General features: G+C 39.8%; 2 protein-coding genes across 2 annotated transcripts in view; one reads left to right on the forward strand and one right to left on the reverse strand.

The window, feature by feature from the left end:
• Positions 1–415: 415 nt before the first annotated feature.
• LOC139953625 (xaa-Pro aminopeptidase 1-like) lies at positions 416–25,522 on the forward strand. The gene is made up of 23 exons (XM_071953104.1): positions 416–543; positions 4,112–4,254; positions 6,122–6,238; positions 7,186–7,249; positions 7,392–7,496; positions 7,755–7,847; positions 8,119–8,286; positions 8,479–8,601; positions 9,407–9,488; positions 10,070–10,149; positions 12,038–12,165; positions 12,489–12,575; positions 12,695–12,760; positions 13,849–13,916; positions 14,154–14,231; positions 15,036–15,107; positions 16,280–16,340; positions 16,748–16,817; positions 17,455–17,559; positions 18,742–18,813; positions 20,448–20,524; positions 21,438–21,536; positions 22,653–25,522. The coding sequence occupies exons 1-23, from the start codon at positions 492–494 to the stop codon at positions 22,881–22,883; spliced, it is 2,241 nt and encodes a 746-aa protein (XP_071809205.1). The 5' UTR covers positions 416–491; the 3' UTR covers positions 22,884–25,522.
• Positions 24,256–26,680, reverse strand: part of LOC139953623 (cubilin-like) — a 38,562-nt gene continuing 36,137 nt past the window's right edge. The window contains 1 exon segment of the mRNA XM_071953103.1: positions 24,256–26,338. Coding sequence (XP_071809204.1) covers positions 26,174–26,338 — 165 coding nt within the window. The 3' untranslated portion in view covers positions 24,256–26,173.

Genomic DNA, 26,680 nt, shown 5'->3' on the forward strand with positions numbered 1-26,680 from the left:
AAACTTCCATCTATTAACTTGTTTAACGACTTGTCCGCAAGTCTACCCTCTCGACCGATTTCTCTAGTCATTATAAGTCATGAGTTGATAAGGCTCATCAAAAATGCACACAAAGTATGGTGCAGTTTATTCCTCGCCAAAATGTTGACTTAATTTCTGTATCTCTCTGCGCAAGGCACTAACCAATGTTATCGGTGTTTACTCTGTATTTTTGTGTTTAACTTGCAGCTTATAAAAATCACATCAGCGAATGTTAAATAACAATAATTAGCCTGTGATAGCCCCTCTCCCAGTCCCCTTATCAACTGTTTACGTAGACTGATGACAGGCGATACATACAGGCAGCGAACAAACCAGGCTAGGCTGAACTTCTGTCGGTATTCAAATACTGCTTTTTTATCAGATAAAAAAATCGCTATTAATAGTTGCAACGCCTGTGACTCGAACTATAACGCATTTAGGTAGGCCTACATTTCACACCAAAACACAAGATGGCTGGCATGAGGGGAACTTTGTCGCTGGTGATTTTGTATCTACTAGCAGGTATGTAGTAATTACAAACATATTTGTGACCCGCTCTGTAAATTAGTCAGATGTTGACAATTTCAAGAGTTGGGTTATATGCATGGCTTGAAAGAACACACCATCAGCAGTAAATGTTTAAGCTTTGGTATATGTTTAAGCTTTGGGGTGTATCGCGTTGCTGGGTTACTTCCATTTGAAATTAGCCAATACACCATTTTTTGTAAAAAATGTGACGTTTTAAAGTACCATTTCACGCAAACACAAAGCTGTTCCGTGCTCTTTTGCTTCGATTAAGTGCTTCGAAGATTATAGATGGTCTGATTTCAAGATATAACAGTTTTGGTCTTTGCCCAAAGAGTCTATAACTAAACAAAAGTTTGAAAGTCGGTTGTGTAGTTCTCAGTAATGGCCCCACTTCCGGTTGACCCGGGAGTAAAGGTCAACATGGGGTCACGATTACCCAAGGCTAATCTCCAATGCCCAAGGAGTCTCCCAGCAAACATCTGTATTGGCTCGATACTGACATTTACATTTGCACATTGGCAAGTAATCGGCCCAGGGGTCGATTTCACAAAGGTAGTCCTAACTTAGGACTAGTCCTAAGCAATGCTAAGAGACAGGCCTGGTCCTAAGTTAGGACCAGTAACTCATCCTAACTTAAGACTGGTCCTATCTCTTAGCATTGCCTAGGACTAGTCCTAAATTAGGACTACCTTTGTGAAATCCACCCCAGTACAATTGTCAAACTCACCACGTGCAGTACAGGCCCAATCATGCCGATGCTGGCACTTCTTTATTGGACCATTACAGTCATGTCACTAATGGCCCAGAATTGGCCAGTTGTCTGGTCAAATATGGCCCACTGCTGGCAGAAGGTTGCCCCAGTACTCTTTGCACGGGCCCCACGACGTTCGCGCCGATCCTGGCACTTCAGTTTTGGGCCATTAAAGCATGGCACTATTTGGCCCAAAACGTTTTCTAAACCATTTTGCCAAAATGGCGCGGCGCTAAAATAAAAAAACAATATTGACACAGAAATATCTATAGTGCAGCTACAAAACCAGTATTGGCCCAATAGTGGTTTTCTACCATTTTGCCAAAATGGTGTGCCGCCAAAAAAGTAGACATAATGTCAGAAAGTAAAACTTTCATTATCAGACGAAAATTCAACCAGCATTTTTAACAGTTTTGTTAAATACAATAAAAATGCAAAAAATATATCAAATTAATTAAATTTAAATGAAATTACTTTGCAATAAAAAAGTCCATTACAATAAAGTGTAGTTTTCCATGACACAAAAAAGTACTATTATTAGGGTTTAGTGAATTGGTTGTATCTATGCTGTTAAACGTCTGGCTCCATTTTGTATGTTTATTTGAAATTTTGTTTTGTTCTTGGGGGATGTAAATAGCTAGTAGGCCTATTGATTATTTTGAAATTATTTTACTAAAAAACTGATGTTGTGTGTGTGCACTATATAGTGAAACGTTTTCAAATGTTATAAACCTCACGAACAGATAATTTGTGTTCTATATACTAGTACTATTAATAATATAATGAATAGGGTAGATGGCCTTAGTTTTTGATCCAAACCGGACCCTCTTCAGAGGCATAAAACAAGTACAAACAAATACATATCCATTTATAGAAAAAGAGAGGGGAAAGGGATTACGGGAAGGATCCAGAAAGAAGCATGAAAATAACAGCCAATCAAAGTTTCTATTTCCAGAGACAATTGGTGGCTATGAACCAATAGGAGTAAAGTGGCGAGGACAAAGGATGTTTATTATGAAAGGATGGATTACTGAACCATAAAAGTGATAAATGCATTGTATGATAACAATGCAGGGAAACATGAAAGGGTAGAATTAGAGAGCAAGTTGCATCATGATGCAACTAACAATGGTCAATCAATAGAGAATAGCAAGATCAAAGGTTTGGGGTGGAAGGTGGTGATCAAAGCAACTCTGTTGGTATGAACTTTTTTTAAGCTTCTGTGTTGGTCAACAGAGTATGACGAGGTACGTTGAGAGCCATGTTGATAGCAAGTTGGACCCTACGTTCGCTGTGTCCCTAGATACAAGGTGTTTCCTTAGCTTGTAGGGTATCTGTGGAACAGATATGTCTGATACATAAGGCCTGACTGTAAGCAATTGCCTTCTTACAGTGACTAGGATTGACTAACGTTGTACTTACGTCAACAACATTACATTGATACAATGTTGGCAGACTGATGTTGGATCAACGTTGATTTTTGGCTGTTATTTATCGCGACGCAAAAACAACATTTATCCAACGTTTATACAACGTTACAACTTAAAATCAACGTCGCAAATTTGACGTTGAAACAACGTTGATTTGTGGTACTTCAACGTTGCGACGCCAATATCCAATATCCAACGTTGAAATAACGTTGTGTGCCCACTGGGTAGCTTTATTGCCTAAAAGTATAGTGTTCTAAATGTCAACCATGCAAATATAGATCGTAAAAAGTTAAAAATTAAACTGTCCATAACTTAATAATACATTGGGCGACATCTGACTCATTTTCACAAAGTGGGTCACATTCATTTATTTGTTGTGAGGTGCAACTCTTGTTGATCATTAACATCTCAAAAGATAATGTTAACAAGCAGGTACCGGGTGGGCGCCGCTTCAAATATCCCTCGTTATGGAACAACAGCTGTGGGATTTTTGAGGTGGTTTATAAAATAATAAAAATTCTTCCATCAAAACATTATGCAACTGTGATTTACATTTTTTTTCTTCTAAAACGCAATTTCATCCAGTTTTTAAAACAAACAAAAATATGTACATGCATGACTGGTACTGGTAAAATATTAACAGCAAGCTAGCCCGTTACAATATTAAAGGCAGTGGACACTATTGGTAATTGCTCAAAATAATTATTAGCATAAAACCTTACTTGGTTACGAGTAATGGGGAGAGGTTGATAGTATCAAACATTGTGAGAAACGGCTCCCTCTGAAGTAACGTAGTTTTCGAGAAAGAAGTAATTTTACACGAATTTGATTTCGAGACCTCAAGTTTAGAATTTGAGGTCTCGAAATCAAGCATCTGAAAGCACACACCTTCGTGTGACAAGGGTGTTTTTTTATGTCATAGTTATCTCGCAACTCTGACGACCGATTGAGCTCAAATTTTCACAGGTTTGTTGTTTTATGCATATTATGTTGAGATACACCAAGTGAGAAGACTGGTCTTTGACAATTACCAATAGTGTCCAGTGTCTTTATGTCAATAGATTGGTAACCAAATATATGCTTGTATTTCATGTATTTTTGTTCATTATTGGGGTTTATGGTTTTGCGATGTTTAGTGGCGGTAGTACATCGTGCCCTTGGCCGTACAATTGCTGGGCCGTAAAAGCTGTTGGTCCCGTGTGTTGTGTGAACGCGTGTATAAAAAAAAAACATAAAAAGAAGAGTTCACCCCAGTTATCCTCGGAACAGCCAGTCGTCAGTCCAAAGGACAACCACTATGTCTCGTCATTATCAATTCTACTCTTATTTCAAATTGTGCAAAACTTAACTTTTGGTATTCTCCTTAATTTGTATCCACAAGGATGTGTGAATGTTTGGGGGCGTGTGCCGGTCTCGCTTGGGGTCGAGCATGACAACTACCTTTCCGTATCTGCCGCCAGGCAACGAGGTGGTGTAAGCACGATGCAGAATCCAGACTACCGAAACTGTGACGTCAGTCCACCGGTAAGGTCGACTATTGGTGCGTTCGTTTAGCAACCCTGGGTCGACCCCGGTGTGTGGCGGTTTTTTTCCCTAGGACGAGCGTGGGTAATTATCTGCACACGTTCGTCCTGGAAAAAGAAAACGCCACACACCGGGGTCGACCCAGGGAAGCTAAACGAACGCACCCACAGTTGTAGATTTCATAACTTTGGGTTGTTCCAATTCGAAACTTTTAACAAACTACACAGGATTTGAGGCATTGCATGGTGGCGTATCAATATACATTTGGTTTGCGGTAACACCATGATGTGTGTATATCAACTTGCCAGGTAGAGTTTGTTCTTAGAGAACTGTCTTTCTTTATTTTACTACCGAGGAGTAGATTTATCAGATCGGGAGACTTCTCGGTTAAGAAAAGAACTGTCCTGCTCTCGAACTACTACCCGGGCGGAAGGTATAAAAATTGGCTGGGCAAATTACCCAACAGTCAGTTTCCCCGAGGGATTGTTTGTTTGCTTGGTTTTTTGTGTGTTTAGATGATCAAGGGAACTCGGCAAATTCTCACAATGGGATTTAAACACAAAGCTGCCAACAGCCAATCACTTGCACGAAATTGTGATCCAGTAACTCTGACATCCCTGACTTCTAGAAGAATATGATTCAAAAACCTAATTGAAAGTCTGGTTGATCAGGGAAAGGTCGTTTACCTGCTGAAGATTTTGCAACATTGACTGGTCCGCTGTTTCATCCCCATTCACTCGCACACAAACGAGCCTTTAGTCTGTCGCTTAGTAATACTGATTTGATCATGAAGCTTTTTTTGTTATAGCTCCAGGATTTTGACACACCTGACCCTATCCGTGCAAATATCCATAGACCCCTTTACAAATAGGAAAAAGCAACGCATTGCGGGATGGGATGCGATGTTCGGGGAAGTTCGTCACGCATAGCATACGTGCATAGCTCAATCGCAAACTGACCCAAAATGCACCATAACCACTCCGGCCTATAAAGGGGTCTATGACTCTGCTCCTCAAATGGTGACATTTATTCTCTAGACCATCTGGAAGACTTATGTGATTGATATCAGTTAGTTTATATGTTGCTATGTGACTAGTGTATTGAGATAAGCATTGCCAGTTGTCATCTGACATGATTTAAAGGCAGTGGACACTAGTGGTAATTGTCAAAGACTAGCCTTCCCAATTGGTGTATCTCAACATATGCATAAAATAACAAACTTGTGAAAATTTGAGCTCGATCGAACATCGATCTTGCGAGATAATAATGAAAGGAAAAAACACCCCTGTCACTAAGTTGTGTGCGTTTAGATGGTTGATTTCGAGACCTCAAGTTCTAAATCTGCGGTCTCGAAATCAAATTCGTGGAAAATTACTTCTTTCTCGAGAACTATGGCACTTCAGAGGGAGCCGTTTCTCACAATGTTTTATACCATCAACCTCTCCCCATTACTCATCAACAAGAAAAGTTTCATGCTAATAATTATTTTGAGTAATTACCAATAGTGTCCACTGCCTTTAATGATAACTTCCAGAATGGACTATTGCGCAGCTGAGAGTATAAGCGATCGGAGACTACCAATCATAAGACAACACAGATGTTTAGCGTTCCACCCGCCTCTTTTCCCTATGTTTTTAACAGTACAAACAAGGATACACTTTAAAGATCTTAATAGACAAACAATTTTTTTTTTGAAAATAGTCTTTGAACATTTGTCGGGCAGCCATTTTGAAAAAAAAGAGAAAGAAAAGAAAAGCTACCCTTCTTCCTTTTTTTCCCATAAAGGGACGCTTAAACATGTGTTTGTTTTCATTGGCCTAATAACAGCAGTGGTAATTACTCTTCTTTTACATCTTTGTTTATCTAGGTGTACCCAGCCACGACCGTCAATACCACAGCCCGACTGGCTGCCTTGAGGGTCGAGATGGCCAAGCCAGAGAATAACTTCGATGCTTACCTCATCCCGTCTGAAGACGCTCACGGGGTAAGTTAGTCTTCATTCGAGACTCTCTTGTTTTTATTATCTCTTCATAGACCGCTATCACAAGAGGGCACGCTCTCACATAGACCGATATCACCCCACGATCTATGGAGAAATATGAACAACAGAAGAGACTTGAACCAAGACTACAGGTAAGGTCGCGTGAAAAAATATTTGACATCAAAAGCCGTTATGACGTCACGAGTCATAGTATGTTCATACGGCTTATTCATTCATGGTCTTCATGATAATATGATACAAAACATGACATTCCATATCCCTTGTTCTAAAAACAGGTGCACCACTATACAAGAACATGAACTATTTACAAAAAAGGTAGACGTTGTTAATACAGAAAGGTGACATTTGAACAAGTTCGGGTGGCGACCATTTGTCAACCACTGGTCAATGTTCCATGGTTACCTATGCATTGAATACATCCTGGGTACCAGGCAAAATCAACCAAAGGTCGACTATAGTCGACTATAGTGCCTCACTTGAACTTGCTCTAAGTTGGCGTTTTGGCTCTACGCTGCCCTAACAAGAATATCTGTCAAATCAGGGAACGACGGATGAGGCTCGCTGGCCACTGTGTCCGCCATCCAGAGCTAGCTGTGAGCCCCCTAGTTCTCTGGGAACCCGTCGATGGCCACAGGAGTAAGGGCAGGATGAGAATAACGTTCGTAGACCAGCTGAAGAAGGACGCTACACAACAGGAAACAACTGAGCTTAGGACGCTGATGCTGGACCGGGATGCGTGGGAGACGATCATCAGAGTTTCCCGAGAATGCATCGGCTGAAAACATCCTCTCGCTCAACTGACTGACTGACTGACTGGCATTTTAGTTCTGTTTTACGACCAAGCATGTTGTATTGTTTGATAAAGTTTACCAAGAAATTGATTCACATTTCCAGCGAAATCAATATTCTGTTTTTTTTTTATTTTTTAGAGTGAGGATGTACCTGAACACGACACACGCAGGACGTACATCTGTGGCCTCAGTGGATCAGCCGGTAAATCTCATGTTTTATACTATCAACAGCTCCCCAATACTCGTTACCAAGTCATTTTTTAAGTTAATATTTTGTTTTGAGTAATTACCAAACGTGTACCTTCCCTTTAAAAAAAACTATCATGTCCCAATTCAATGCACAGGATATGTGATTGTCACTCTAACTGAAGCTTATATCTGGACGGATGGGAGATACTTTGTGCAAGCTGAAAGAGAACTTGACTGCAACTGGACACTTATGAAGCAAGGTAAAGCGATATGACTTTAATTAAACTACCCTTTCCAATGTCGTAACTCCTTCCCTATACCATATACAGAAGCCCACCCCCCCCCCCTCCGCACACCGAAACCAACATTCCCCACCTCCCAAGTACCAAAGCCCAGTCCCCTCCCCAAACCTCATACGCATTAGCCTTCTTGCTGGGGGACCTTCATGCGCAATAAACCAAGTCTAACTCTTAAATGAAATTAATATATTAATTGTATTCTTATTTTTTCATTTTTAGCCGAATTGGGTGTTTTGTACCCAGATGACTGGATGGCGAAAAATCTTCAAAATGGAAGCAGAATTGGTTTTGATCCTACTCTGATTTCGGCGAGTAAGTATTGAATAAAAAATATCCTAATTGAAATTAGAAAAAAAGTAAAAGACAATGCATAAAAGCATGTTTACACCTGGGCCTAGTTTCATAGAGCTGCTCAAGCTGAAAAAAAATAGCTGAGCTCAACAAAATTATGCTTTAGGTTACCAGACAAATTATGTACAACTTGTGACCGGTTTCCTGCTCATTTCTGCTTAGCAGATAATTGCTAAGCTGTATTTTCTAACACGGTCTTAACTTGTAAAGTATCTGCATTTTTCTTCAACAGGTGACTATCTCAATTATCAAAACGTGTTTGCCAACGAAAAGGGAAAGGTCTTGTACCTTGTCTCACAAACAACCAACCTGGTGGATACAATATGGGCCGCAGACACCCCACCGCAGCCGAGCTACCCGACTGATCTGTTGATGATCTTAGATGCAGCAACTTATACCGGTATTGCAAATAATCAAACAAAAGTAGGCCTAATGAGTAAAAGTTTCTTAAAAGTAAAATAAAAACCTAAATAAACACTTTTTTAAGAGTTCTAGTTATATTCCGTGACGAATAAACAACGAGTTGTCAAATTATTAATCATATTATTATTTCTTTAATCAAAATGGATAACAATCCCTTTTTTTCTTTTAGGCGAAACATGGAAGGAGAAAATCTTCCAGTTCCCCGGCGACCAGAGTGTTCGCGGGTTGATGAAATCATTAACACCTGACGTTGCGGACGTGCTGGTAATAAGTGCGCTGGATGAGATCGCATGTAAGTGTGGAACAACAATAACAACAACAAAATGACAGTGACAACAAAAAAGACAATGACAACGACAACGACTACTACCACGACAACGACAACAACAATAACGACAACAACAATAACGACGACAACAACAACAACAACAACAACAACAACAACAACAACAACAACAACAACAACAACAACAACAACAACAACAACAACAACAACAACAACAACAACAACAACAACAACAACAACAACAACAACAACAACAACAACAACAACAACAACAACAACAACAACAACAACAACAACAACAACAACAACAACAACAACAACAACAACAACAACAACAACAACAACAACAACAACAACAACAACAACAACAACAACAACAACAACAACAACAACAACAACAACAACAACAACAACAACAACAACAACAACAACAACAACAACAACAACAACAACAACAACAACAACAACAACAACAACAACAACAACAACAACAACAACAACAACAACAACGGCAACGACATTGACTACGACAACAACAACGACAATGACAATTAGAACGACAATGGCGAAGAAAATGACAACAACAATGTCAACGACAGTGCGAATGACAACGACAACGACAAAAGCGACACGAACATCAACAAGAGTAAAAACGACAACGGCAACGAAAACAACGACAACATCAATTGGAAAGCGACATCGACGATGATGGTAACAATCACAAAACATGTATTTTTTAATAATGCAATTTCAAAATAATTTTGCTTGCTTACCTGTTGATGCATTTGTTGGTTTGTCTGTTTTTGTGCAGGGTTGTTCAATTTGAGGGGCAAGGACGTACCAAATAACCCTATGTTCATCTCATATTGTATTATCACAAATGATGAAATCAAGTAAGTGTAGGTGACGTCACATGTCCTCAGGTCATATCAAATACCTCGAGAAAATAATGTCAAATGTCAAGACATTGTGATCTGAATGCTAAATGGCTATTTGGCGTAGCGTTGGCACAACATGTTTTGAAATGCTGCCTCTTTTTCGGGGCATGTTCTTTTTGAAATTGGTCTTTTTAAAACATGCCTTACATGACGAAATACTTTAAAAAAAACGCGCCTCTGTCTTTGCCTCAAAGTGTGTCTGTTTGTTCAGATGATCTGAAAAACAAGGGAACACGGTTAAAGCCCCACAAAAGGGGATAAAAACACCGAGCTGGCCAGAGCTGGCTACAGCCAGAGCTGGCAACAGCCAATCTCTCTCTAACATACATTTGTTTTAACATCTACGACTATGAGCTTATCAACTATACATAAGATTCAGTAATAAGACGACAATACTTCTTCTAGTCTTTGTGAACATAGGCGGTTAGCTTGAAGGCTTCGGACCCACAACCTTGTGATTGCAAGTCATTGTTAAGGAATTTGTCCACGGCGACTTGGCGACACATTATTTGTAATGCCAAGTTCTTCCTTTCCAGATTGTACTTGAATGACAAAGATAAGCGTGCAACATCTGAAATCATGAGTCACCTTGAAGCTTCAGGTTGCTCTGGTAGTGGTGAGTATAACATGAAGTTTTAAAAGGCAACAATGTGTTTCAATCCCATTGACCCCTTGCATGCGCGTCACACGCGGCGACTGATGCCACGCTCACCATGTTGGTGGGCAAGTTAGATTTACGTGTCGCCTAAAATGCGCACTTCACTGCATAACGCACAGCAAAGAGTTATTATATGAAAACGCACAGTGAAATTGCCCACCAGTATGGCGCATTCAAGATTTTTCTGATGATGACGTCAGGTGAAATGGGTCAATATAAATGTAATTGTACAAATGCCAACGTGAAAATGTCCACGTCGCGTTTATTAGACATCGCCGAAACTCACTCCGGAGTGAATGATGTCCATGCAGAAAGACCAATTCGTGATAGGAACTAACAATCTAGAAGCTTTAAAGACCCTGGACACTATTGGTAATTGTCAAAGACCAGTCTTTTCACTCGGTGTATCTTAACATGCATAAAATACCAAACCTGTGAAAATTTGAGCTCAATTGGTCGTCGAAGTTGCGAGATAGTAATGAAAGAAAAAAAAACCATTGTCTCACGAAGTTGTGTTCTTTCAAATGCTTGATTTCGAGACATCTGAAAATTACTTCTTTTTTCGAAAACTACGTCACTCCAGAGGGAGCCGTCTCTCACAATGTTTTGTACTATCAACAGCTCCCCGTTACTCTTTACCAAGTAAGGTTTTATGCGGGTAATTATTTTGAGTAATTACCAATAGTGTCCACTGCCTTTAATCCTTACACGCTTCTTCATAATGCATTATATTACCTACAGCTGTTGTATACTTCTTAAAGGAACACGTTGCCTTGGATCGGACGAGTTGGTCAAAACAAAAGCGTTTGTAACCGTTTTTTATAAAATGCATATGGTTGGAAAGATGTTTTAAAAGTAGAATACAATGATCCACACAAGTTTGCCTCGAAATTGCGTGGTTTTCCTTCTACTGTGCGAACTAACATGGTCGGCCATTTATGGGAGTCAAAATGTTGACCCCCATAAATAGCCGACGTGTTAGTCGACGAGGTAAAAGGAAAACCACGCAATTTCGAGGCATGTTTGTGTGGATCATTGTATTCTACTTTTACAACATCTTTCTACCCATATGCATTTTATAACAAACGCTTTTCAAAGACCAACTCGACCGATCCAAGGCAACGTGTTCCTTTAACACGTAAGTTTTTATCGACATTTTTTCAGAGTCATTGCCAAACGTATACAGGCCCTTTAATTAACCCACCCTTGTAATTACCCAAAGTACACACTGCCTTAAAGTCACTTGGAAATAGATTTTTTTCTTTCAAACATAAGAGTATATGCTTACGAACAATAAAACAATGTTTTTAGTAATTTTTTTGTTACTATTTATATGTTTAAAAAATATATAAAGTTGTTTGGGGGGCTGACTCCGCCTACCCCTTTTGTGACGTCAATCGAGGCAGACTTTGCCTGCAATGCGTATGGTAAACACACGTGCAAAGTACATGTACGTCCAAGTCGTGATTTGGTACATTTCAAAAATTGTTTTTCTGCATTCACCAGCAATACACCTGGTCGGCATTGCCGGAAAAAAAAACCCAAAAAATATTTGAAACGTACAAACTCACGACTTGGTCCGTACATGTACTTTGCAATTGTGTTTACTCTAAGCATTACAGGCAAAGTCTGCCTCGATTGACGTCACGAACAGCGCCCTCTCGGGTCGGGGACTACTCTTAAATTTGTAAATAACATAAGAACTGATTTTTTAAAACCTTAGTTAACTGTTTATTCACATTCCACTCATCAAAACACATATATTAGTGACAAAAGCTTTATTTTGAAAAAATACCACTTGCAGGTGACTTTAAAGTTGTTGTTAAAACTTGTTATTTTTTATCAGAGTGCACTCAGGTTTATCCGTACAGTCAATTCTTAACCGATCTACAAACACACGGCGATGCTTCTGACGATGGCAAAATCTGGATTAGTGACGCATCAAGCTACGCAATCTACGAACGAGTTCCAGAGGTTAAATTATCTTTTCAACAGATATAGAGTCTTTATCGAAATGGAAAGAACATTACAAGTATCTAACCTCGTGTTGAAGTGGTGTTTAAATGCCAAAGTATGTGACTGATAACAAACAATCTTGCAATGTACTGGACCCATGTTTCTGTTTAAACCCAATGAGTGTATGGGTAAAAACCAAAATTATTGCTCTTTATCCTCGATGCAAATTTAACATCTATTAATAATGACATGTTTCCAATTTCACTACGATAGAGTATCGATACAATGGCATGTTACACCAAATTAACAATAATTTTGTTTTAATTGTTGTTTATGTGTAGGAGAAACGCATTATGTCCCAATCGCCAGTTATGCTGATGAAAGCTGTTAAAAGTACCAAAGAAATCGAAGGGATGAAGAGGGCTCACGTGAGTATAGTTTCTTTGTCACGGTTTGAAGAAAAAAATAGAGAATTAATTGCCTTTGTTTCTGCATGATTTGAAACTTTATTTCTCACCTCACCCCCGCACCCTACCCTTCCCTGCAGCTGAAAGATTCCATAGCCCTGGCTGAACTCGGTGGATGGCTTCAGCAATCATTCGACGCCTTGGATGTGAGTAGACTTTACGGTTACTTTGTCAAAGTGTTTCCATTTTGTGGAACTTTGTAAAGTATTTAGTTTTTGTCGCGCGGAATTCTTTGGTCTTTTCAGTTCGCGGATAGTTGGTCAGGCAGCCCATGGTCCGTTTTAAGTTGTGTTGTGTTACGCGTAGTTAAAGTTCGTTTAATGTTCTGGGGTCGAGGTTCAGAGAGTTCCTTATTTGGTCATGATATTTGGTTTGGGTTTTGTGAATGGGCACATTATGAACATGGTATGTGGAATGTAGTTGTGGCAATCGTGGGAAAACAAAACAAAACAAAGTCTGAGTTGCCAAGAGTTGCCTAGTTGCAAAAGCCTTTTTACACGTGGATTATAGATTCCAGATAATCGTATAGCCGGTGGAAAGTCGCCTATCACCTTAGCCAATGTGGCCCCCAACAAACCATCAGCCACCTGACTGCCCTGACTTCAGACCACCAGGGGCCAATTTCATAGAGCTGCTTAAGCAACAAATTTGCTTATTTTACACATGTTACTGGCCAAAATTTCATGCCATATATATTGCTTGTGACTGGTATTTAGCTGTTGTTTACTTAGCATAACAATTCGGTTGAGTCTTGGCCGTTACTCTGATTTTACTAAGCAAGGATATGTTTCTGCTTCAGCAAATTTTGTTGCTTAAGCAGCTCTTTGAAATTGGGCCCAGAAGGCAACCCAGAGGACTCAGGGACCTCGATGAGGATACCACCAAGTGGCTTGAAGTCACTAAATTACACAACATTTATTTTACTCAATATTCACTTTGGTCCAGAGATCAAACGAACGAAGAAGACGCACATTGTGAGCCAACATTTACAAGCAATTTGGGGGCAACCAATCTGCAGTGCATGATACAGTACCACTTCAGCATATCATTCATTTTCAAAACAATATCATATTTACGTTCTCTAATAAAACTTATTTGAATATTCAAATGTGAATACCCTTTTTTCTTGAAGATTATACGTTTGTTCCATAATCTTATTTTAAAAGAACCTCTACCGGTTGAAACATTGCATTTACGCAAGACATTTAACTGTATTTTTTGTTTTGTTTGGAAGGACCCGGCAGTTGGTTCTGATTCATTCACCGAACTCGATGCACAAAAGAAGGCAATGGAGGTCAGACAGTAAGTATTAACTCTGTGGATTAAAACAATATAACGCGCCACCAAGCGTTCGCACCTGAGAACACTTTGAAAAGGGTTTTATTCAAAATAAATGTGCGAATAAAGCACGTGGGAGATTTTTATTACAACGTGTGAAGCCCATTCGACTTCACCATACTCGAAACCAACGAAACATTTCTCATTGATTAGTCTGAACATCTGACGTCACAAGGATAACCCGCTCTTTTTTTTTTCCAGAGACGACCCCGAGTTTGCCAGCCTGAGTTTCGGAACGATCACGGGATTTGGTGCAAACGCAGCTGTCATTCATTACAGGTGACAGACATAGCCTAATAACCTTTTTTCATTTTGTTGGTTTGTTTGTTGGATCTCCCCACCAAGGCCTTTTAGCCGTCAGCGAAAGGGTAGGGTTAACGTCCAATGCCCCAAATAATATAATAACAAATTCTGAAATAGCGCATTTCACAATAACCGTATCAATGCTCTTTACATTAGTGCCCTGGTCATGGGGCCAATAACATCTCTGAAATGTTTCTCAGCTCCCGTGGGAGTATACAGCCCTGAGCTGCCTGTAAGGCGCTTGTGGCGTTTTCATACACCATATCAACCTCTACCCTGTGCAGGTACCCATTTATACCCCTGGGTGAAGCGAGGCAATTATAGTAAAGTATCTTGCTCAAAGACACAAGTGTCACGACCGGGATTCGAACCCACACTCCGGTGAAAACGCACCAGAACTTGAATTCGATGCTCTTAACCCCTCGGCCATGACACTCGCAGAAGCGCAACTATAGATTGCCTGGGATGTGCTTTCCCTAGAATAATATTATCTCTGGTTTTCCCTCCACAAACCTTTGTTTTTATTATCTTCTCTCCGTTCGGTTCTTGGCTAGTACATTGATTATGTTCGCCTTTCTTAGAGTCGTTGGGTTCACAACCAGAATAAGTTAATTAAATATTTTATTTAACATAAATGTAACATACTAGGTAAACAGTGATAATACTATACAGAAGAGTAATGCAACTTGTGGAAACTGACGTATGGCGTAGACAATAATTTGATTGTTTATGTTTGAATCCTTTAACTTGTGGTTTTATCAATTTACTTTTCCTGCCAAGTTCGTCTGAAGAAACAAACGTCCGTATCACCGATAAAAGCACACTCCTTCTAGATTCCGGGAGCCAGTACTAGTAAGTAGTTTGACTATGTCTCAAGACGTAACTGATTAAAGGAACACGTTGCCTTGGATCGGTCGAGTTGGTCTTTGAAAAGCGTTTGTAACCGTTTTTTATAAAATGCATATGGGTAGAAAGATGCTGTAAAAGTGGAATACAATGATCCACACAAACATGCCTCGAAATTGCACGGTTTTCCTTTTACCTCGTCGACTAACACGGTCGGCCATTTATGGGAGTCAAACATTTGACTCCCATAAATGGCCGACCGTGTTAGTTCGCACAGTAAAAAGAAAACCACGCAATTTCGAGGCAAACTTGTGTGGATCATTGTATTCTACTTTTAAAACATCTTTCCAACCATATGCATCTTATAAAAAACCGGTTACAAACGCTTTTTATAGACCAACTCATCCGATCCAAGGCAACGTGTTCCTTTAAGTTTTTAAAGGTACTGGACACCTTAGACCAGTTTTCTCACATTAGCCTATGCATACAAATAATGATACCAAGTAAGTTTTTATGCTAACAATTTTTTTCGTAATTACCAATAGTGCCCAGTAGGTAACTACTCAGAGTTACAGTGTATTGTCAAAATTTGCAATCGACCTTTTTCTTGTATAGCTGCGGAATGCAAAGTTCCCAAGCAACACGATCGTACACTCTAAAAATTCCCGGGTCCGAGTTGATCCGGTTTCATGCGCCATGGGTCAGCTTGTGACCCGGAATACGTGTCAAAGTGACTAGTACTTATACTTCGTTACTCGGCAAGATCCATATTAAAGTTAGGATTTAACACACCAACAAGCAACTATATTAAAGTTTCTTTGTCAAGCACATAAGTGCATGGGACCGAGATCCAAACTTAACTCGGCACCGCAACTTGAATTCGGTGCACTAACCCTCTCGGCCAGCCATGATTCAGAAATAGGTCAAACGGACAACAATTTATTTTTCTTAAGGCGGGTCAGCCTGAACCAGAACTGGATCAGACCCACCGGGACCCCAAATCCGGCTCAATTCTGACCCGGGAGTTGTTAAAGTGTATCACTACCCAGTCCATGTACAACTTGTGATGTTGTCTATGCGAACATAGCGGGAAATCTACATCCGAGGTGGGTTTATTAAACGTTATTTACCATTCCATTCCATAATTTTTCTTCCCTTTTTTTCTTTTTCTATCGAAGTTCTGGTACGACGGACATCACCAGGACCTTTCACTTTGGAAACCCGACAGCATTTACAAAGGTAATGAAGACACTTTTGTTAAAACCTTAAGTGCGTTAGACTGCCGATCATCCACTGGCTAAGTTTTGTTTTACTCTTTAACTTCTAAAAATGTTTGACACACCTGAACCCCACTCTTGCAAATACTCATATAGGTCCGCCCCTGGAATGGCAAAACACATTATCTAGACCATCTTGAAGACTGTGGGATTGCTATCAGTGGGATTGCTATCCATGTGACAAGTACATAATTATTGAGAAAAGCATTGCCAATTGTCAATTGGCATTGTTAGTGACGGGCACCCTTGATGGTATAACAATCTTAAACCTCTAAAACCCTCTAAATGAGGGTCGCCGTCCGGAGCAAAATGGCCACGCCCAATTCTAAACCTTTGTCTCAAGACTGTTTTGTTTACATCTCATTTCAGGAAGCTTACACACGTGTCCTTATGGGACACATCGACCTTGTCACAAGTCACTTCCGAACCGGCGTTTACGGTAATTTCAAATTTATTAACGTGTAACTTTCCATAGGAACAAATAACAGAAATGGGAATACTGCAAACAACTATCAAATTGAACATTACATAAACCTGTTTAAAAATCCATTGATTTCAACGAAGTGGGTAATTTCATTTACCCCATTAAAGGAACACGTTGCCCTGGATCGGTCGAGTTGGTCTTTGGAAAGCGTTTGTAACCGTTTTTTATAAAATGCATATGGGTAGAAAGATGTTGTATAAGTAGAATACAATGATCCACACAAACATGCCTCGAAATTGCGTGGTTTTCCTTTTACCTCGTCGACTAACACGTCGGCCATTTATGGGGGTCAAAATTTTGACTCCCATAAATGGCCGACCATGTTAGTTCGCACAGTAGAAGGAAAACCACGCAATTTCGAGGCAAACTTGTGTGGATCATTGTATTCTACTTTTAAAACATCTTTCCAACCATATGCATTTTATAAAAAACGGTTACAAACGCTTTTGTTTTGACCAACTCGTCCGATCCAAGGCAACGTGTTCCTTTAAGCTGTCCATAACTTAATATTGCATTGGGCGACATGTGACTCATTTTCACAGAGCGGGTCACAAATATTTAAAAAAATCCATATTGGTTTGTTTTCAATCAGGACGTGATCTGGATACCATTACAAGAAACCCACTCTGGATTAACGGACTGGATTACCGTCACGGGACAGGCCATGGCATCGGCAGTTTCCTCAACGTGCACGAAGGTAAGTAGGAAAACAAACACTCCATTCTTCTTTCTTTCATATTGAGTAGTACGGGGCATAAGCGCCTACTTTATATCCACCATTTTTTTTTTTTTTTTTTTTGGCAAGTTGCCAGAACTACATTCAACTCTTTGTCCCAGTGGCTGTTGCCACCTAGTCCTAGGGCTGAAACAGGGTCACCCTCTACAGTTCACTTTTGCAGCCCCTGAGCCACATAGCCGTTTCTTTTGTTTTGATTTTTCATTTTGGTTCGTCCTCGGTTAGTTGTTTCATGGTTGTATTACTGGTGTAATGGTCCTTTTATTTCTTGTCTTTGCTTTCATATTATTTTGTACATACTTATTATTTTGTGCTGTTATATATATTTGTACATTCTGTGTTGTTTTGGTCGAATAATTATAATAATAATAGTATAGCCTAGGGTATCATCAATCAAAAGTCTAGCTCGTACAGCAGAAAGCACTACCTCCCTTTTACGAAGCGATCATGGTTAAGGTTCTTGCTTAAAGGAACACGTTGCCTTCTGGATCGGTCGAGTTGGTCTTTGAAAAGCGTTTTGTGACCGTTTGTTATAGAATGCATATGGTTAGAAAGATGATGTAAAAGTAGAATACAATGATCTACACAAATATGCCTCGAAATTGCGTGGTTTTCTTTTTACCTCGTCCAATAACACGGTCGGCTATTTATGGGGGTCAAAATTTTGACTCCCATAAATGGCCGACGGTGATAGTTCGCGACGTAAAAAGAAAACCGTGCAATTTTGAGTAATAATTGTGTGGATCATTATATTCTACTTTTAAACATCTTTCTAACCATATACATTTCATAACAAACGGTTTCAAACGCTTTTTATAGACCAACTCGTCCGATCCAAGGCAACGTGTTCCTTTAATGACACAAGGGTCACGACCGGGACTCGAACCCACACTCTGCTGATGCAAGTGCCTACAATCTGCACTCATCGTGTCGGACTACTCTGGATTTTCCAAAGTCAAATCAAAATGCTGAAACCGTTCATTCTCATGCACTACTCAATTCTCAATACCCCTTTCATTGAAACTTTGCATGGTGCAGGTATAACTAAGAAAGGTTTGCGGTAACATTACGTGAATGTTCACAAGGTGTTACCTCAAACATCTCTTAGTTAAAATTATTTAATGTTTCATTTGTTTTAACCAGGTCCAGCGAGAATCAGCCTTGGGTACAGTTCAAGGGAACGATCAATTCAAATCGGAATGTTCTTCTCAGATGGTAAGATTTAAACGTCGTTCTTGTATAATACACCGATCCATGAAGCCAGGCCCAATTATCATTGACCAATCACAACCGCGAAATCTGATCACCATTTGAACCGTTTGGTGATCTTTGCACTAATGGTGATCGGGTTTCGCGGCTGTGATTGGTCAACTGGTAAGAAGGCGGGGCGTGATGGATCGGTCTATTGCAATAAGCAAGCAAGTCACTCGAGTGCATGACGTCACCAAGTTAGACGAAAATGTTTTTGTTTTTTCGGCTGATTTGAATTTGTTTCACAAGTTAAAGGGAACGTACACTTTCTGGTTTGGGAATAGGGGACTTCGGGACGCTTCGTGGCAGCAGACTAAGGTAAAATCCATCGTTCTCGGTGATGCGTGCATGCTCAGAACTACGTAAACCTGGTAAGTCTGCTGCCACAGTACCTAGCGTTCAAAAGTTTCCTATTGTTTGATTGTTGTATTCCTATAAATATACATTCAGAAATAAATACGGAAGCGCCTTGAAATACTGTGAACACTGTTGAAGCTCCCCGCGCGTCAACGGGTGACGGATATAAGCCCTTAAAGGGGCACACTGGCTCACCGTTTACGCAATTTAGTGGTGTAGAATCATAAATTACCTTTTCTACGGCTGGAAGTAAAACTAACTCGGAAGGTCACGTGAATATTCTTACCACTTTGTCGTTCAAACTATCATGCGGCTCTACGGTTTTTTGAAAAAAAATGCTCAAAAACGGCTACTTTTGATGATTTTTTAGGGACTGTTCTTCTTCATTCCTGGAAGACCGCTGAGGTCATATCTTAGTTAGCCTTGCTCAAGGCAGTCGCATTATTCGCTCCGAAAAGACGCAGCTGTAAACCCACCCGCCGTATACCCTGTGCATGGTGTGTGCGATCACACCGAATGACCAACCCGTATACACTGTCACATCGCACGAATACTGTTCACACAAGTCATCGCACTCGTACACCACTAACCGCATGCGGAGGCCGTGAGGCCGACAGCCTTGTCGGATCTGTATCTTCCCGTTTTAATGTGTTGTATTGAAAAAATTCCAATAGTGGACGAAATTGGGGGGGGGCTCGAGGATATGCTAGTATGCAGCTCATGAATATGTATATCGTTCGTCAGACCTATCAGACAACACAGGATGTGAGGCAAATGAATTATTCATTTTGACGTCCAATCACGCACTTCCCTTATCACGACCTTTGGACCCTATCATGCGTCCGTGGTGGTGGTGTGTGAGGTAAACATGTCTCGTCTTTCGCGGGCATTATGGTAATAAGCTGACTGTGGGAACTCTTCGCTTATTATAGTAATGAGGTCAGTGGCTTCGACACAGATCCTACAAGGCTGTCGGCCTGACGGCCTCCGCATGCGGATAGTGTACGGGGGCATCGTGTCGTGCGATGTTACGCACAGTGAATACGGGTGGGTTTTACGCACAGTGAATACGGGTGGGTTTTTATACAGCGGCGGTCTTTTTTCGGAGTGAATAATTCGACTGCCTTGAGCAAGGCTATATCTTAGTCTATTTTTTGTAGCCCTAAGTAATAGCCAAATTCAGCTTGTGTGCCCAAGAATAAGAAGCCGATATTTATTAGTGGTATATCTGATTTCAACAGAGCCCGGTTACTATGAGGATGGCGAATTTGGAATCAGACTGGAGAACGTCATGATGTCTGTAGCGGCAAAAACAGAGGTACGTATTTTGTTCTAGTTTTGCTTAAAACGCACTGGACACGTTTGGTAATAATTATTACTCAAAATGCATATCAACTTAAAAATTTAAATGGTAACGAGCAACGGAGAGCTGTTGATAATATTGTTAGAAACGAATCCCCGTGTAGTTTTTGAGAAAGAGAAACTTATTTTAATAGAAACTTTTGAATCTGAGAAAGACCTCGGGTCTGAAGCTTTTCTCAGGCATCTGAAAGCACAATACAAGGGCGTTTTGCTGATTTCGTTATCATCTTGCAACTTGAGCCTAACAAAGATTTTTAAAATGACCGGGAACAGATTTCCCTAAACACCTGCAACGAGGAACATAACAGAGTTTGGGTTATTTTTGCTAACAAAAAAGTTGCTGGCTGAGTAAGCACTTTATATAATCCACCATATACATTACATAAACTGACAAACCTGTAGAAGTTTGAGATCATCGGCCATCTGGGTCATGAGAAGAAGAAAAAAAAACGAAAACCGATTACACATTATGCATGGCATCGATTAAAGAAAATGAATCAAACGCTCACTGAGTGATACACTCCAAACGGGAAATTAGTTTTATTTATTTCTCACCAAATTTGACATTTCAAATTCAGACAGAAATATGTCAAGGGATTGTGTTCTACTAACTACCATCATCAGTAGGCCGTGTAATAATACCTGTACTTTTAGATGATTTTGTTCTTGTCATTTCTGAAATGTTCCAATGTTCGAAATCCCACTGTTACAGTCCGAGAGGACACAGAACCATCTATACACATGTTTATCACAAATTATTTTTATTATTGTAAAATTTGTTCACACCTCAGACAGAATTATTATACACCCAAGAGGGAAAATCAAAAAGACTTGTAAATGATTTAGTTTTTGTTCTTCTCCTTCTACAGCACCAGTTTAGTACATATCAGTACATGACATTTGAAATGGTATCCCTGGTTCCATTCGAGCCGAATCTTATAGACTTCAGCCTCCTGACCCCTAGACAGGTAAGTTTCTAGATGCTACAATGGAGGACTTGTAGGACGCTAGGTGGCAGCAGACTTGTTCTCTCTAATGTGCACATAGACCTTTTCGCAAATACTGGGGCGCGCGTGTAAAGGTTGGAATTAGGTGCATTGTGGTCTAGCTGGTATCAAAATTTGATTCATATTTATCCCACAATGCACCTCATTCAACAGTTTGCGCTTGCGCATTGGTATTTGCAATAAGGTCTATGGGGACTTTAAGGACGCTAGGTGGCAGCAGACTCGTTGTCTGTAATGTGTGCGTGCTCAGAACTGCGTAAACAAGGTAAATTTTCCATGTAGGTCTGCTGCCACCTAGCGTTCCAAAGTCTCCCATTAACACTATCATAGGAAAGCTCAATTTAATTAAGAATATTTCGAGTTTTGCAACAGAAATTTTAAAAGCTTATATACATTTTTTTTAGTGAGTGAATGTTTACCTCCAAGTGATTTCTTTATTATTAAAGGAACACGTTGCCTTGGATCGGTCGAGTTGGTCTTTGAAAAGCGTTTGTAACCGGTTTGTTTTATAAAATGCATATCGGTGGAAAGATGGTGTAAAAGTAGAATACAGTATCCACTCAAACATGCCTCGAAATTGCACTGTTTTCCTTTTACCTCGTCGACTAACACGGTCGGCCGTTTATGGGAGTCAAATTTCGCACAGTAAAAGGAAAACCACGCAATGTCGAGGCAATCTTGTGTGGATCATTGTATTCTACTTTTAAAACGTCTTGCCAACCATATGCTTTTTATAAAAAGGGCTACAAACGCTTTTTATAGACCAACTCGTCCGATCCAACGCAACGTGTTCTTTTAACATTACCCAAAGGAGATTTTACACAAGGTGCTACACCGCAAACCTTACCCCCCCCCCCCCCACCCCCAAAGAAAACCACCCAAAAAACAAAACTTTTTGTCCAGGGGCCGTTTCCACCCACGTACTCCTAGGGCTCAAAGCAGGGTTGCCCCTTTACAGTCCATACGGATGTAGGCTTGTGTATTATCCATCACAAGCCTGGTAGAGGAGAGAAATTTGCACTACCTCCCAAACTTGCGCAAACCAGTATAATCTGACACTTATGTTTTCAAATACAGCTCGACTACTACAATGATTACAACAAGCGCATTCGTGAAGAAGTGGGGCCGAGTTTAAAGAGTGAATTGGCGAGGAACTGGATGACAAAGAAAACTGAGCCAGTTCTCTACACCTTTAAGCTGGGGGCTGACGACCAATGCACAGGAGGCGCGTCTCAAGTGGCCGTAGGGGGCATATGTCTACTCTCACTTGCATATGCAGTATGTGTTGCCTTTTTGGGCAAATACTAAATGAAAATTACCTTTTTTCTTGCATCGAATTAACTATTACCCGCTGTGGCGGTTTCAACTTTCCGCTGTGTTCAGTTTTCCGAATGACCAAATACGGTAACATTACGTCATGCGATGCCTGCGCACAGCAAGCGAAAGTAGTCCATTTTTAGTGCCGTATTGAGTTATCCGTTACCCTCCGGTAGCTGTCATGGCGGCGTCCACGAGTCGAGTGCAACTAGCGGCAAACGCGTGGATCGTATGAGTTGTTTTTTTATGCAAGCAGAGTGTGACCTGCCTGAAGTTGTTCCCATGAATACATGTAAAGATAGGACAAGAGATTATGTGACTACACAGAAATATAAAGAATCGTAATATAAACAATTTGGGGTCACTGCTGAGAGAACTACATTACTCGCCAGGGTGAACACGCCGGAAAGCTAAAACCGTTCGAACAACGTGCAAATATGACCGACTACGTCACCCGGAAAACTGAACACGGCGGAAGACTGAAACCGCCACACCGCATCCAATTCCATTGAGCTTGTTTGATCGCGTTTGTTTGTTTGTTAGATGATGTCCCCATCATGGAAATTTGGCAAACCCCTACATGGGTATATAAACACCAAGCTGGCAACAGCCAAACTCTCTCTCTCTTAAAAGCATTGGTTTAAAATGTCTGTGATTATGAATTGCATGAATAAAAAAATTGTGATCCAGGAAACTAGACGACAATATTTATTCTAGTCATTGTGAAATCAGTAGTTAATAGCTTGGGGATTCGAACCCACAACAATGTGAGTGCAAGTCTTTCAGTCTAAGGAACTTTACAGGATTGATAGAGCTGACCAAAATATTCTTACCTGCTTACTGTTCATGCTTCGTGTGATCCTATATAACAAACAAAATTTGGGCTTAATCCAGTAAGAGAAATTGATAAAAAATCTGCAAAATTTACCCTTTCAAGAAATACTCTTCTTTAGGTTCGAAAAAGAATTGTTTGCATTTATACTACAGGCCCTTTTGGTTGGTAAGTAGACTTGTGGACAAGTCGTTAAATGTCTGTCGCGATGATAGCGTTCCGACTCTCTTCCAAATCTCCCCGCGATTCCCACGGTATTTTTGATGAGACTGCTGGCCTGGGGAGACTACAGCTCTCATGACTATGGTCCCATTTTAATAGGGAGTAGAAGTCACCAACCAGCAGTTCATGCGACAGCAGTGATCTCGCGAGAGCACCACCACAACTCCACTATCTCACTACAACAGACGATTAACGACTTGTCCACAAGTCTAGTTGATAAGCAGTTTGTAAACAGCTACTTCTATTTTCTCAAATAAACCACCCTGCTGTAAAAAAAAAACAGTACAAGATTGGACTTAATTCAAGAAGTGCATAGAATGGTTCCACCATTTGGGTATATTTATTTCCTTCACAAAGATACATTATTCTATGAATCTTTTAGAATGTTGCATAAATAATCCAGTCACCATTGAAAAGAAAGAAAAAATATATAAATATTCAAACTATCTGAAATTACACAAATTTGAATAAATAAATCTTAAAAATAATTGTAACATTTCGGTGGCTCTTTGTTACTAACTCTGAATAATTTAGATAAATAAATTGTGTTTTTTTGTAGAATTATTATAATTTTGTATGTCTGTTTATATATACCATGTAAACACATGCCTCAAATAATATAACAATGCCTCAAATCCTATATATGTATACACAGAGACAAAAATCAATCAAATAATGCACTGTAAAAAATGTTGATAAGGTTTGTATTGCAATCTGTCTTAAAGGGACACGTTACCTGGGATCATGCGAGTTGGTCTATGACAAGCGTTTGGAACCATACATGTATATTATTAAAAATGCATATAGTTAGAGAGATGTTTTAAAAGTCGATAGACAATCCACACAAATTTGCCTCGAAATTGCGTGGTTTCCTTTATCTGTCGTGTAACACTTTTTTACTCCAGGTTATTTTGCAAAGTAAAAGAAAATCTGTGCAATTTCAAGGCATATTTGTGTGGATCGTTATATTCAACTTTTAAAACATCTGTCTAACCATAGGTGCATTTGATAACAAGCGGTTTAAAATGCTTTTTATAGACCAACTCGCCCGATCCAAAGAGTGTCCCTTTTACTGTCTGAATCTAGCGATTGTTGCTATGGCTACAGCTAAAGCTACGGCTACAGCTCAGCCCATTAGCTGTAATGACAATTTTGTAAGATAACTGTCAGGCTTCCAATCGCAGCCACTGCCCAAAGCCATTCAAAGCCATTTGTAACAATTAGATTTGAAAAATATCTTGTGTGATTGATTATTTTCATGAATGTTTTTCTTGGGTTTGTTTAAAAACATCTTTAAACAAATTGGGAAAAGCATCTTAAAACTATGAACTTCTTTTTTAAGACTTGGGAATGTCTTAAAATTGGGCATGTCTTAACACTTGAGATTGTCCACAAACTTGGGAAACGTCTTAAAACTTTGAACTTCTTAAGACTCGGGAATGTCTTAAAATTGGGAATGTCTTGAAACTCTTAAAGGTCTTGGAAATGTCAGGTTGTACATTTCTTTTCAGGCTGGTGCTTTACAAGTGAGAGATGAAAGAACGCAAATCAAAGAATATACTTTAAATAATAAGGAAATCAATGTGTGGTGAACAGTTTTTCAACTAGTGGTTTAAACCCGTGCCGAGGCCTGGACTTGATAATTTTACCGAGACGAAGTCGAGGTAAATTATCAAGAACCAGGCCTCGGCGGGTTTAAACCACTAGTTGAAAACCGATTCACACTTTGATTCCCATTCATTAATACCTTTTCGGTCAAAAACATCAACACTTTTTGGTCAAAAGGTAAAATAAATGCAAAAATTTTAATCTTCAATTAATTCTTTCAACACAACACCCCTCCAGCTATGAAATGGTAAGGCCCTCGGGTAAACAACTCCTTAAAAGGAGATGATGTGCCCGTCACACGTATCGCGCTATGTGGCACAACTGTTTCAGCTGTTGCTCTCGACCAATAGGAATGAAGAAACTGTCTTGTAAGCACAGGTTCAAGCTCGCGTGTCACGTCCATGTTTCAACACTTTTTACTAGCGTTATATCATCCGTTCAAACACCCCCACGTGATGCCCTCTCGACCAATCAGAATGGGTAAACTGTCTTAGGTATTTATGAACAGTAAATATGGACACATTTTTTGCAGAGAGCAAAGTAACACAAAAGCTTGCTTACCGATTCAAAGATTTATAAGATTTTTGTTAGAGTTGTAGGGTACAAATTGTCCGTAGGTTTAAGGAAGGACTGCAGAGTAAAGCGCCAAGAAACCCTTCTGATTCTGTATTTCATCACTGAAGAACAGGACGGACACTTTATTCGATTTGGCCTTGTAGTTGAAGCTGTAATTATACACTCCGCAATACTTGGGTGTTCTCACACCAGTTCCCTCATCTCTAATCTGGAAATAAAAACACAACACAATTGAGTGATTTCTAACTTGATTTGGTGATAAACAAAGAACATTTGTGTAGAACCAGGGGCGATTTTAAGAAAACATGTAAGCAGCTGTTTTGTGCTTAGCATAATTTTTATTTCATAAAGTGTTTACCAAAGCGAGGGTAAATGTTGCCTAACCTGCGGTTAGCACACAAGTGCAAATCCAAGGAAAACATGCATGCACGCCTGGAAAAGTTCAGCTTACTTTAGAAATCATTATGAAATACATTTATGATTATGCACAATTTTCTGCTACAGTGAGCACACAAATTTGTTTACAGGTAAACAGCTTTTTGAAATTGGG

Source organism: Asterias amurensis, chromosome 22 (assembly GCF_032118995.1).
Source record: "Asterias amurensis chromosome 22, ASM3211899v1".
NCBI lineage: Eukaryota > Metazoa > Echinodermata > Asteroidea > Forcipulatida > Asteriidae > Asterias > Asterias amurensis.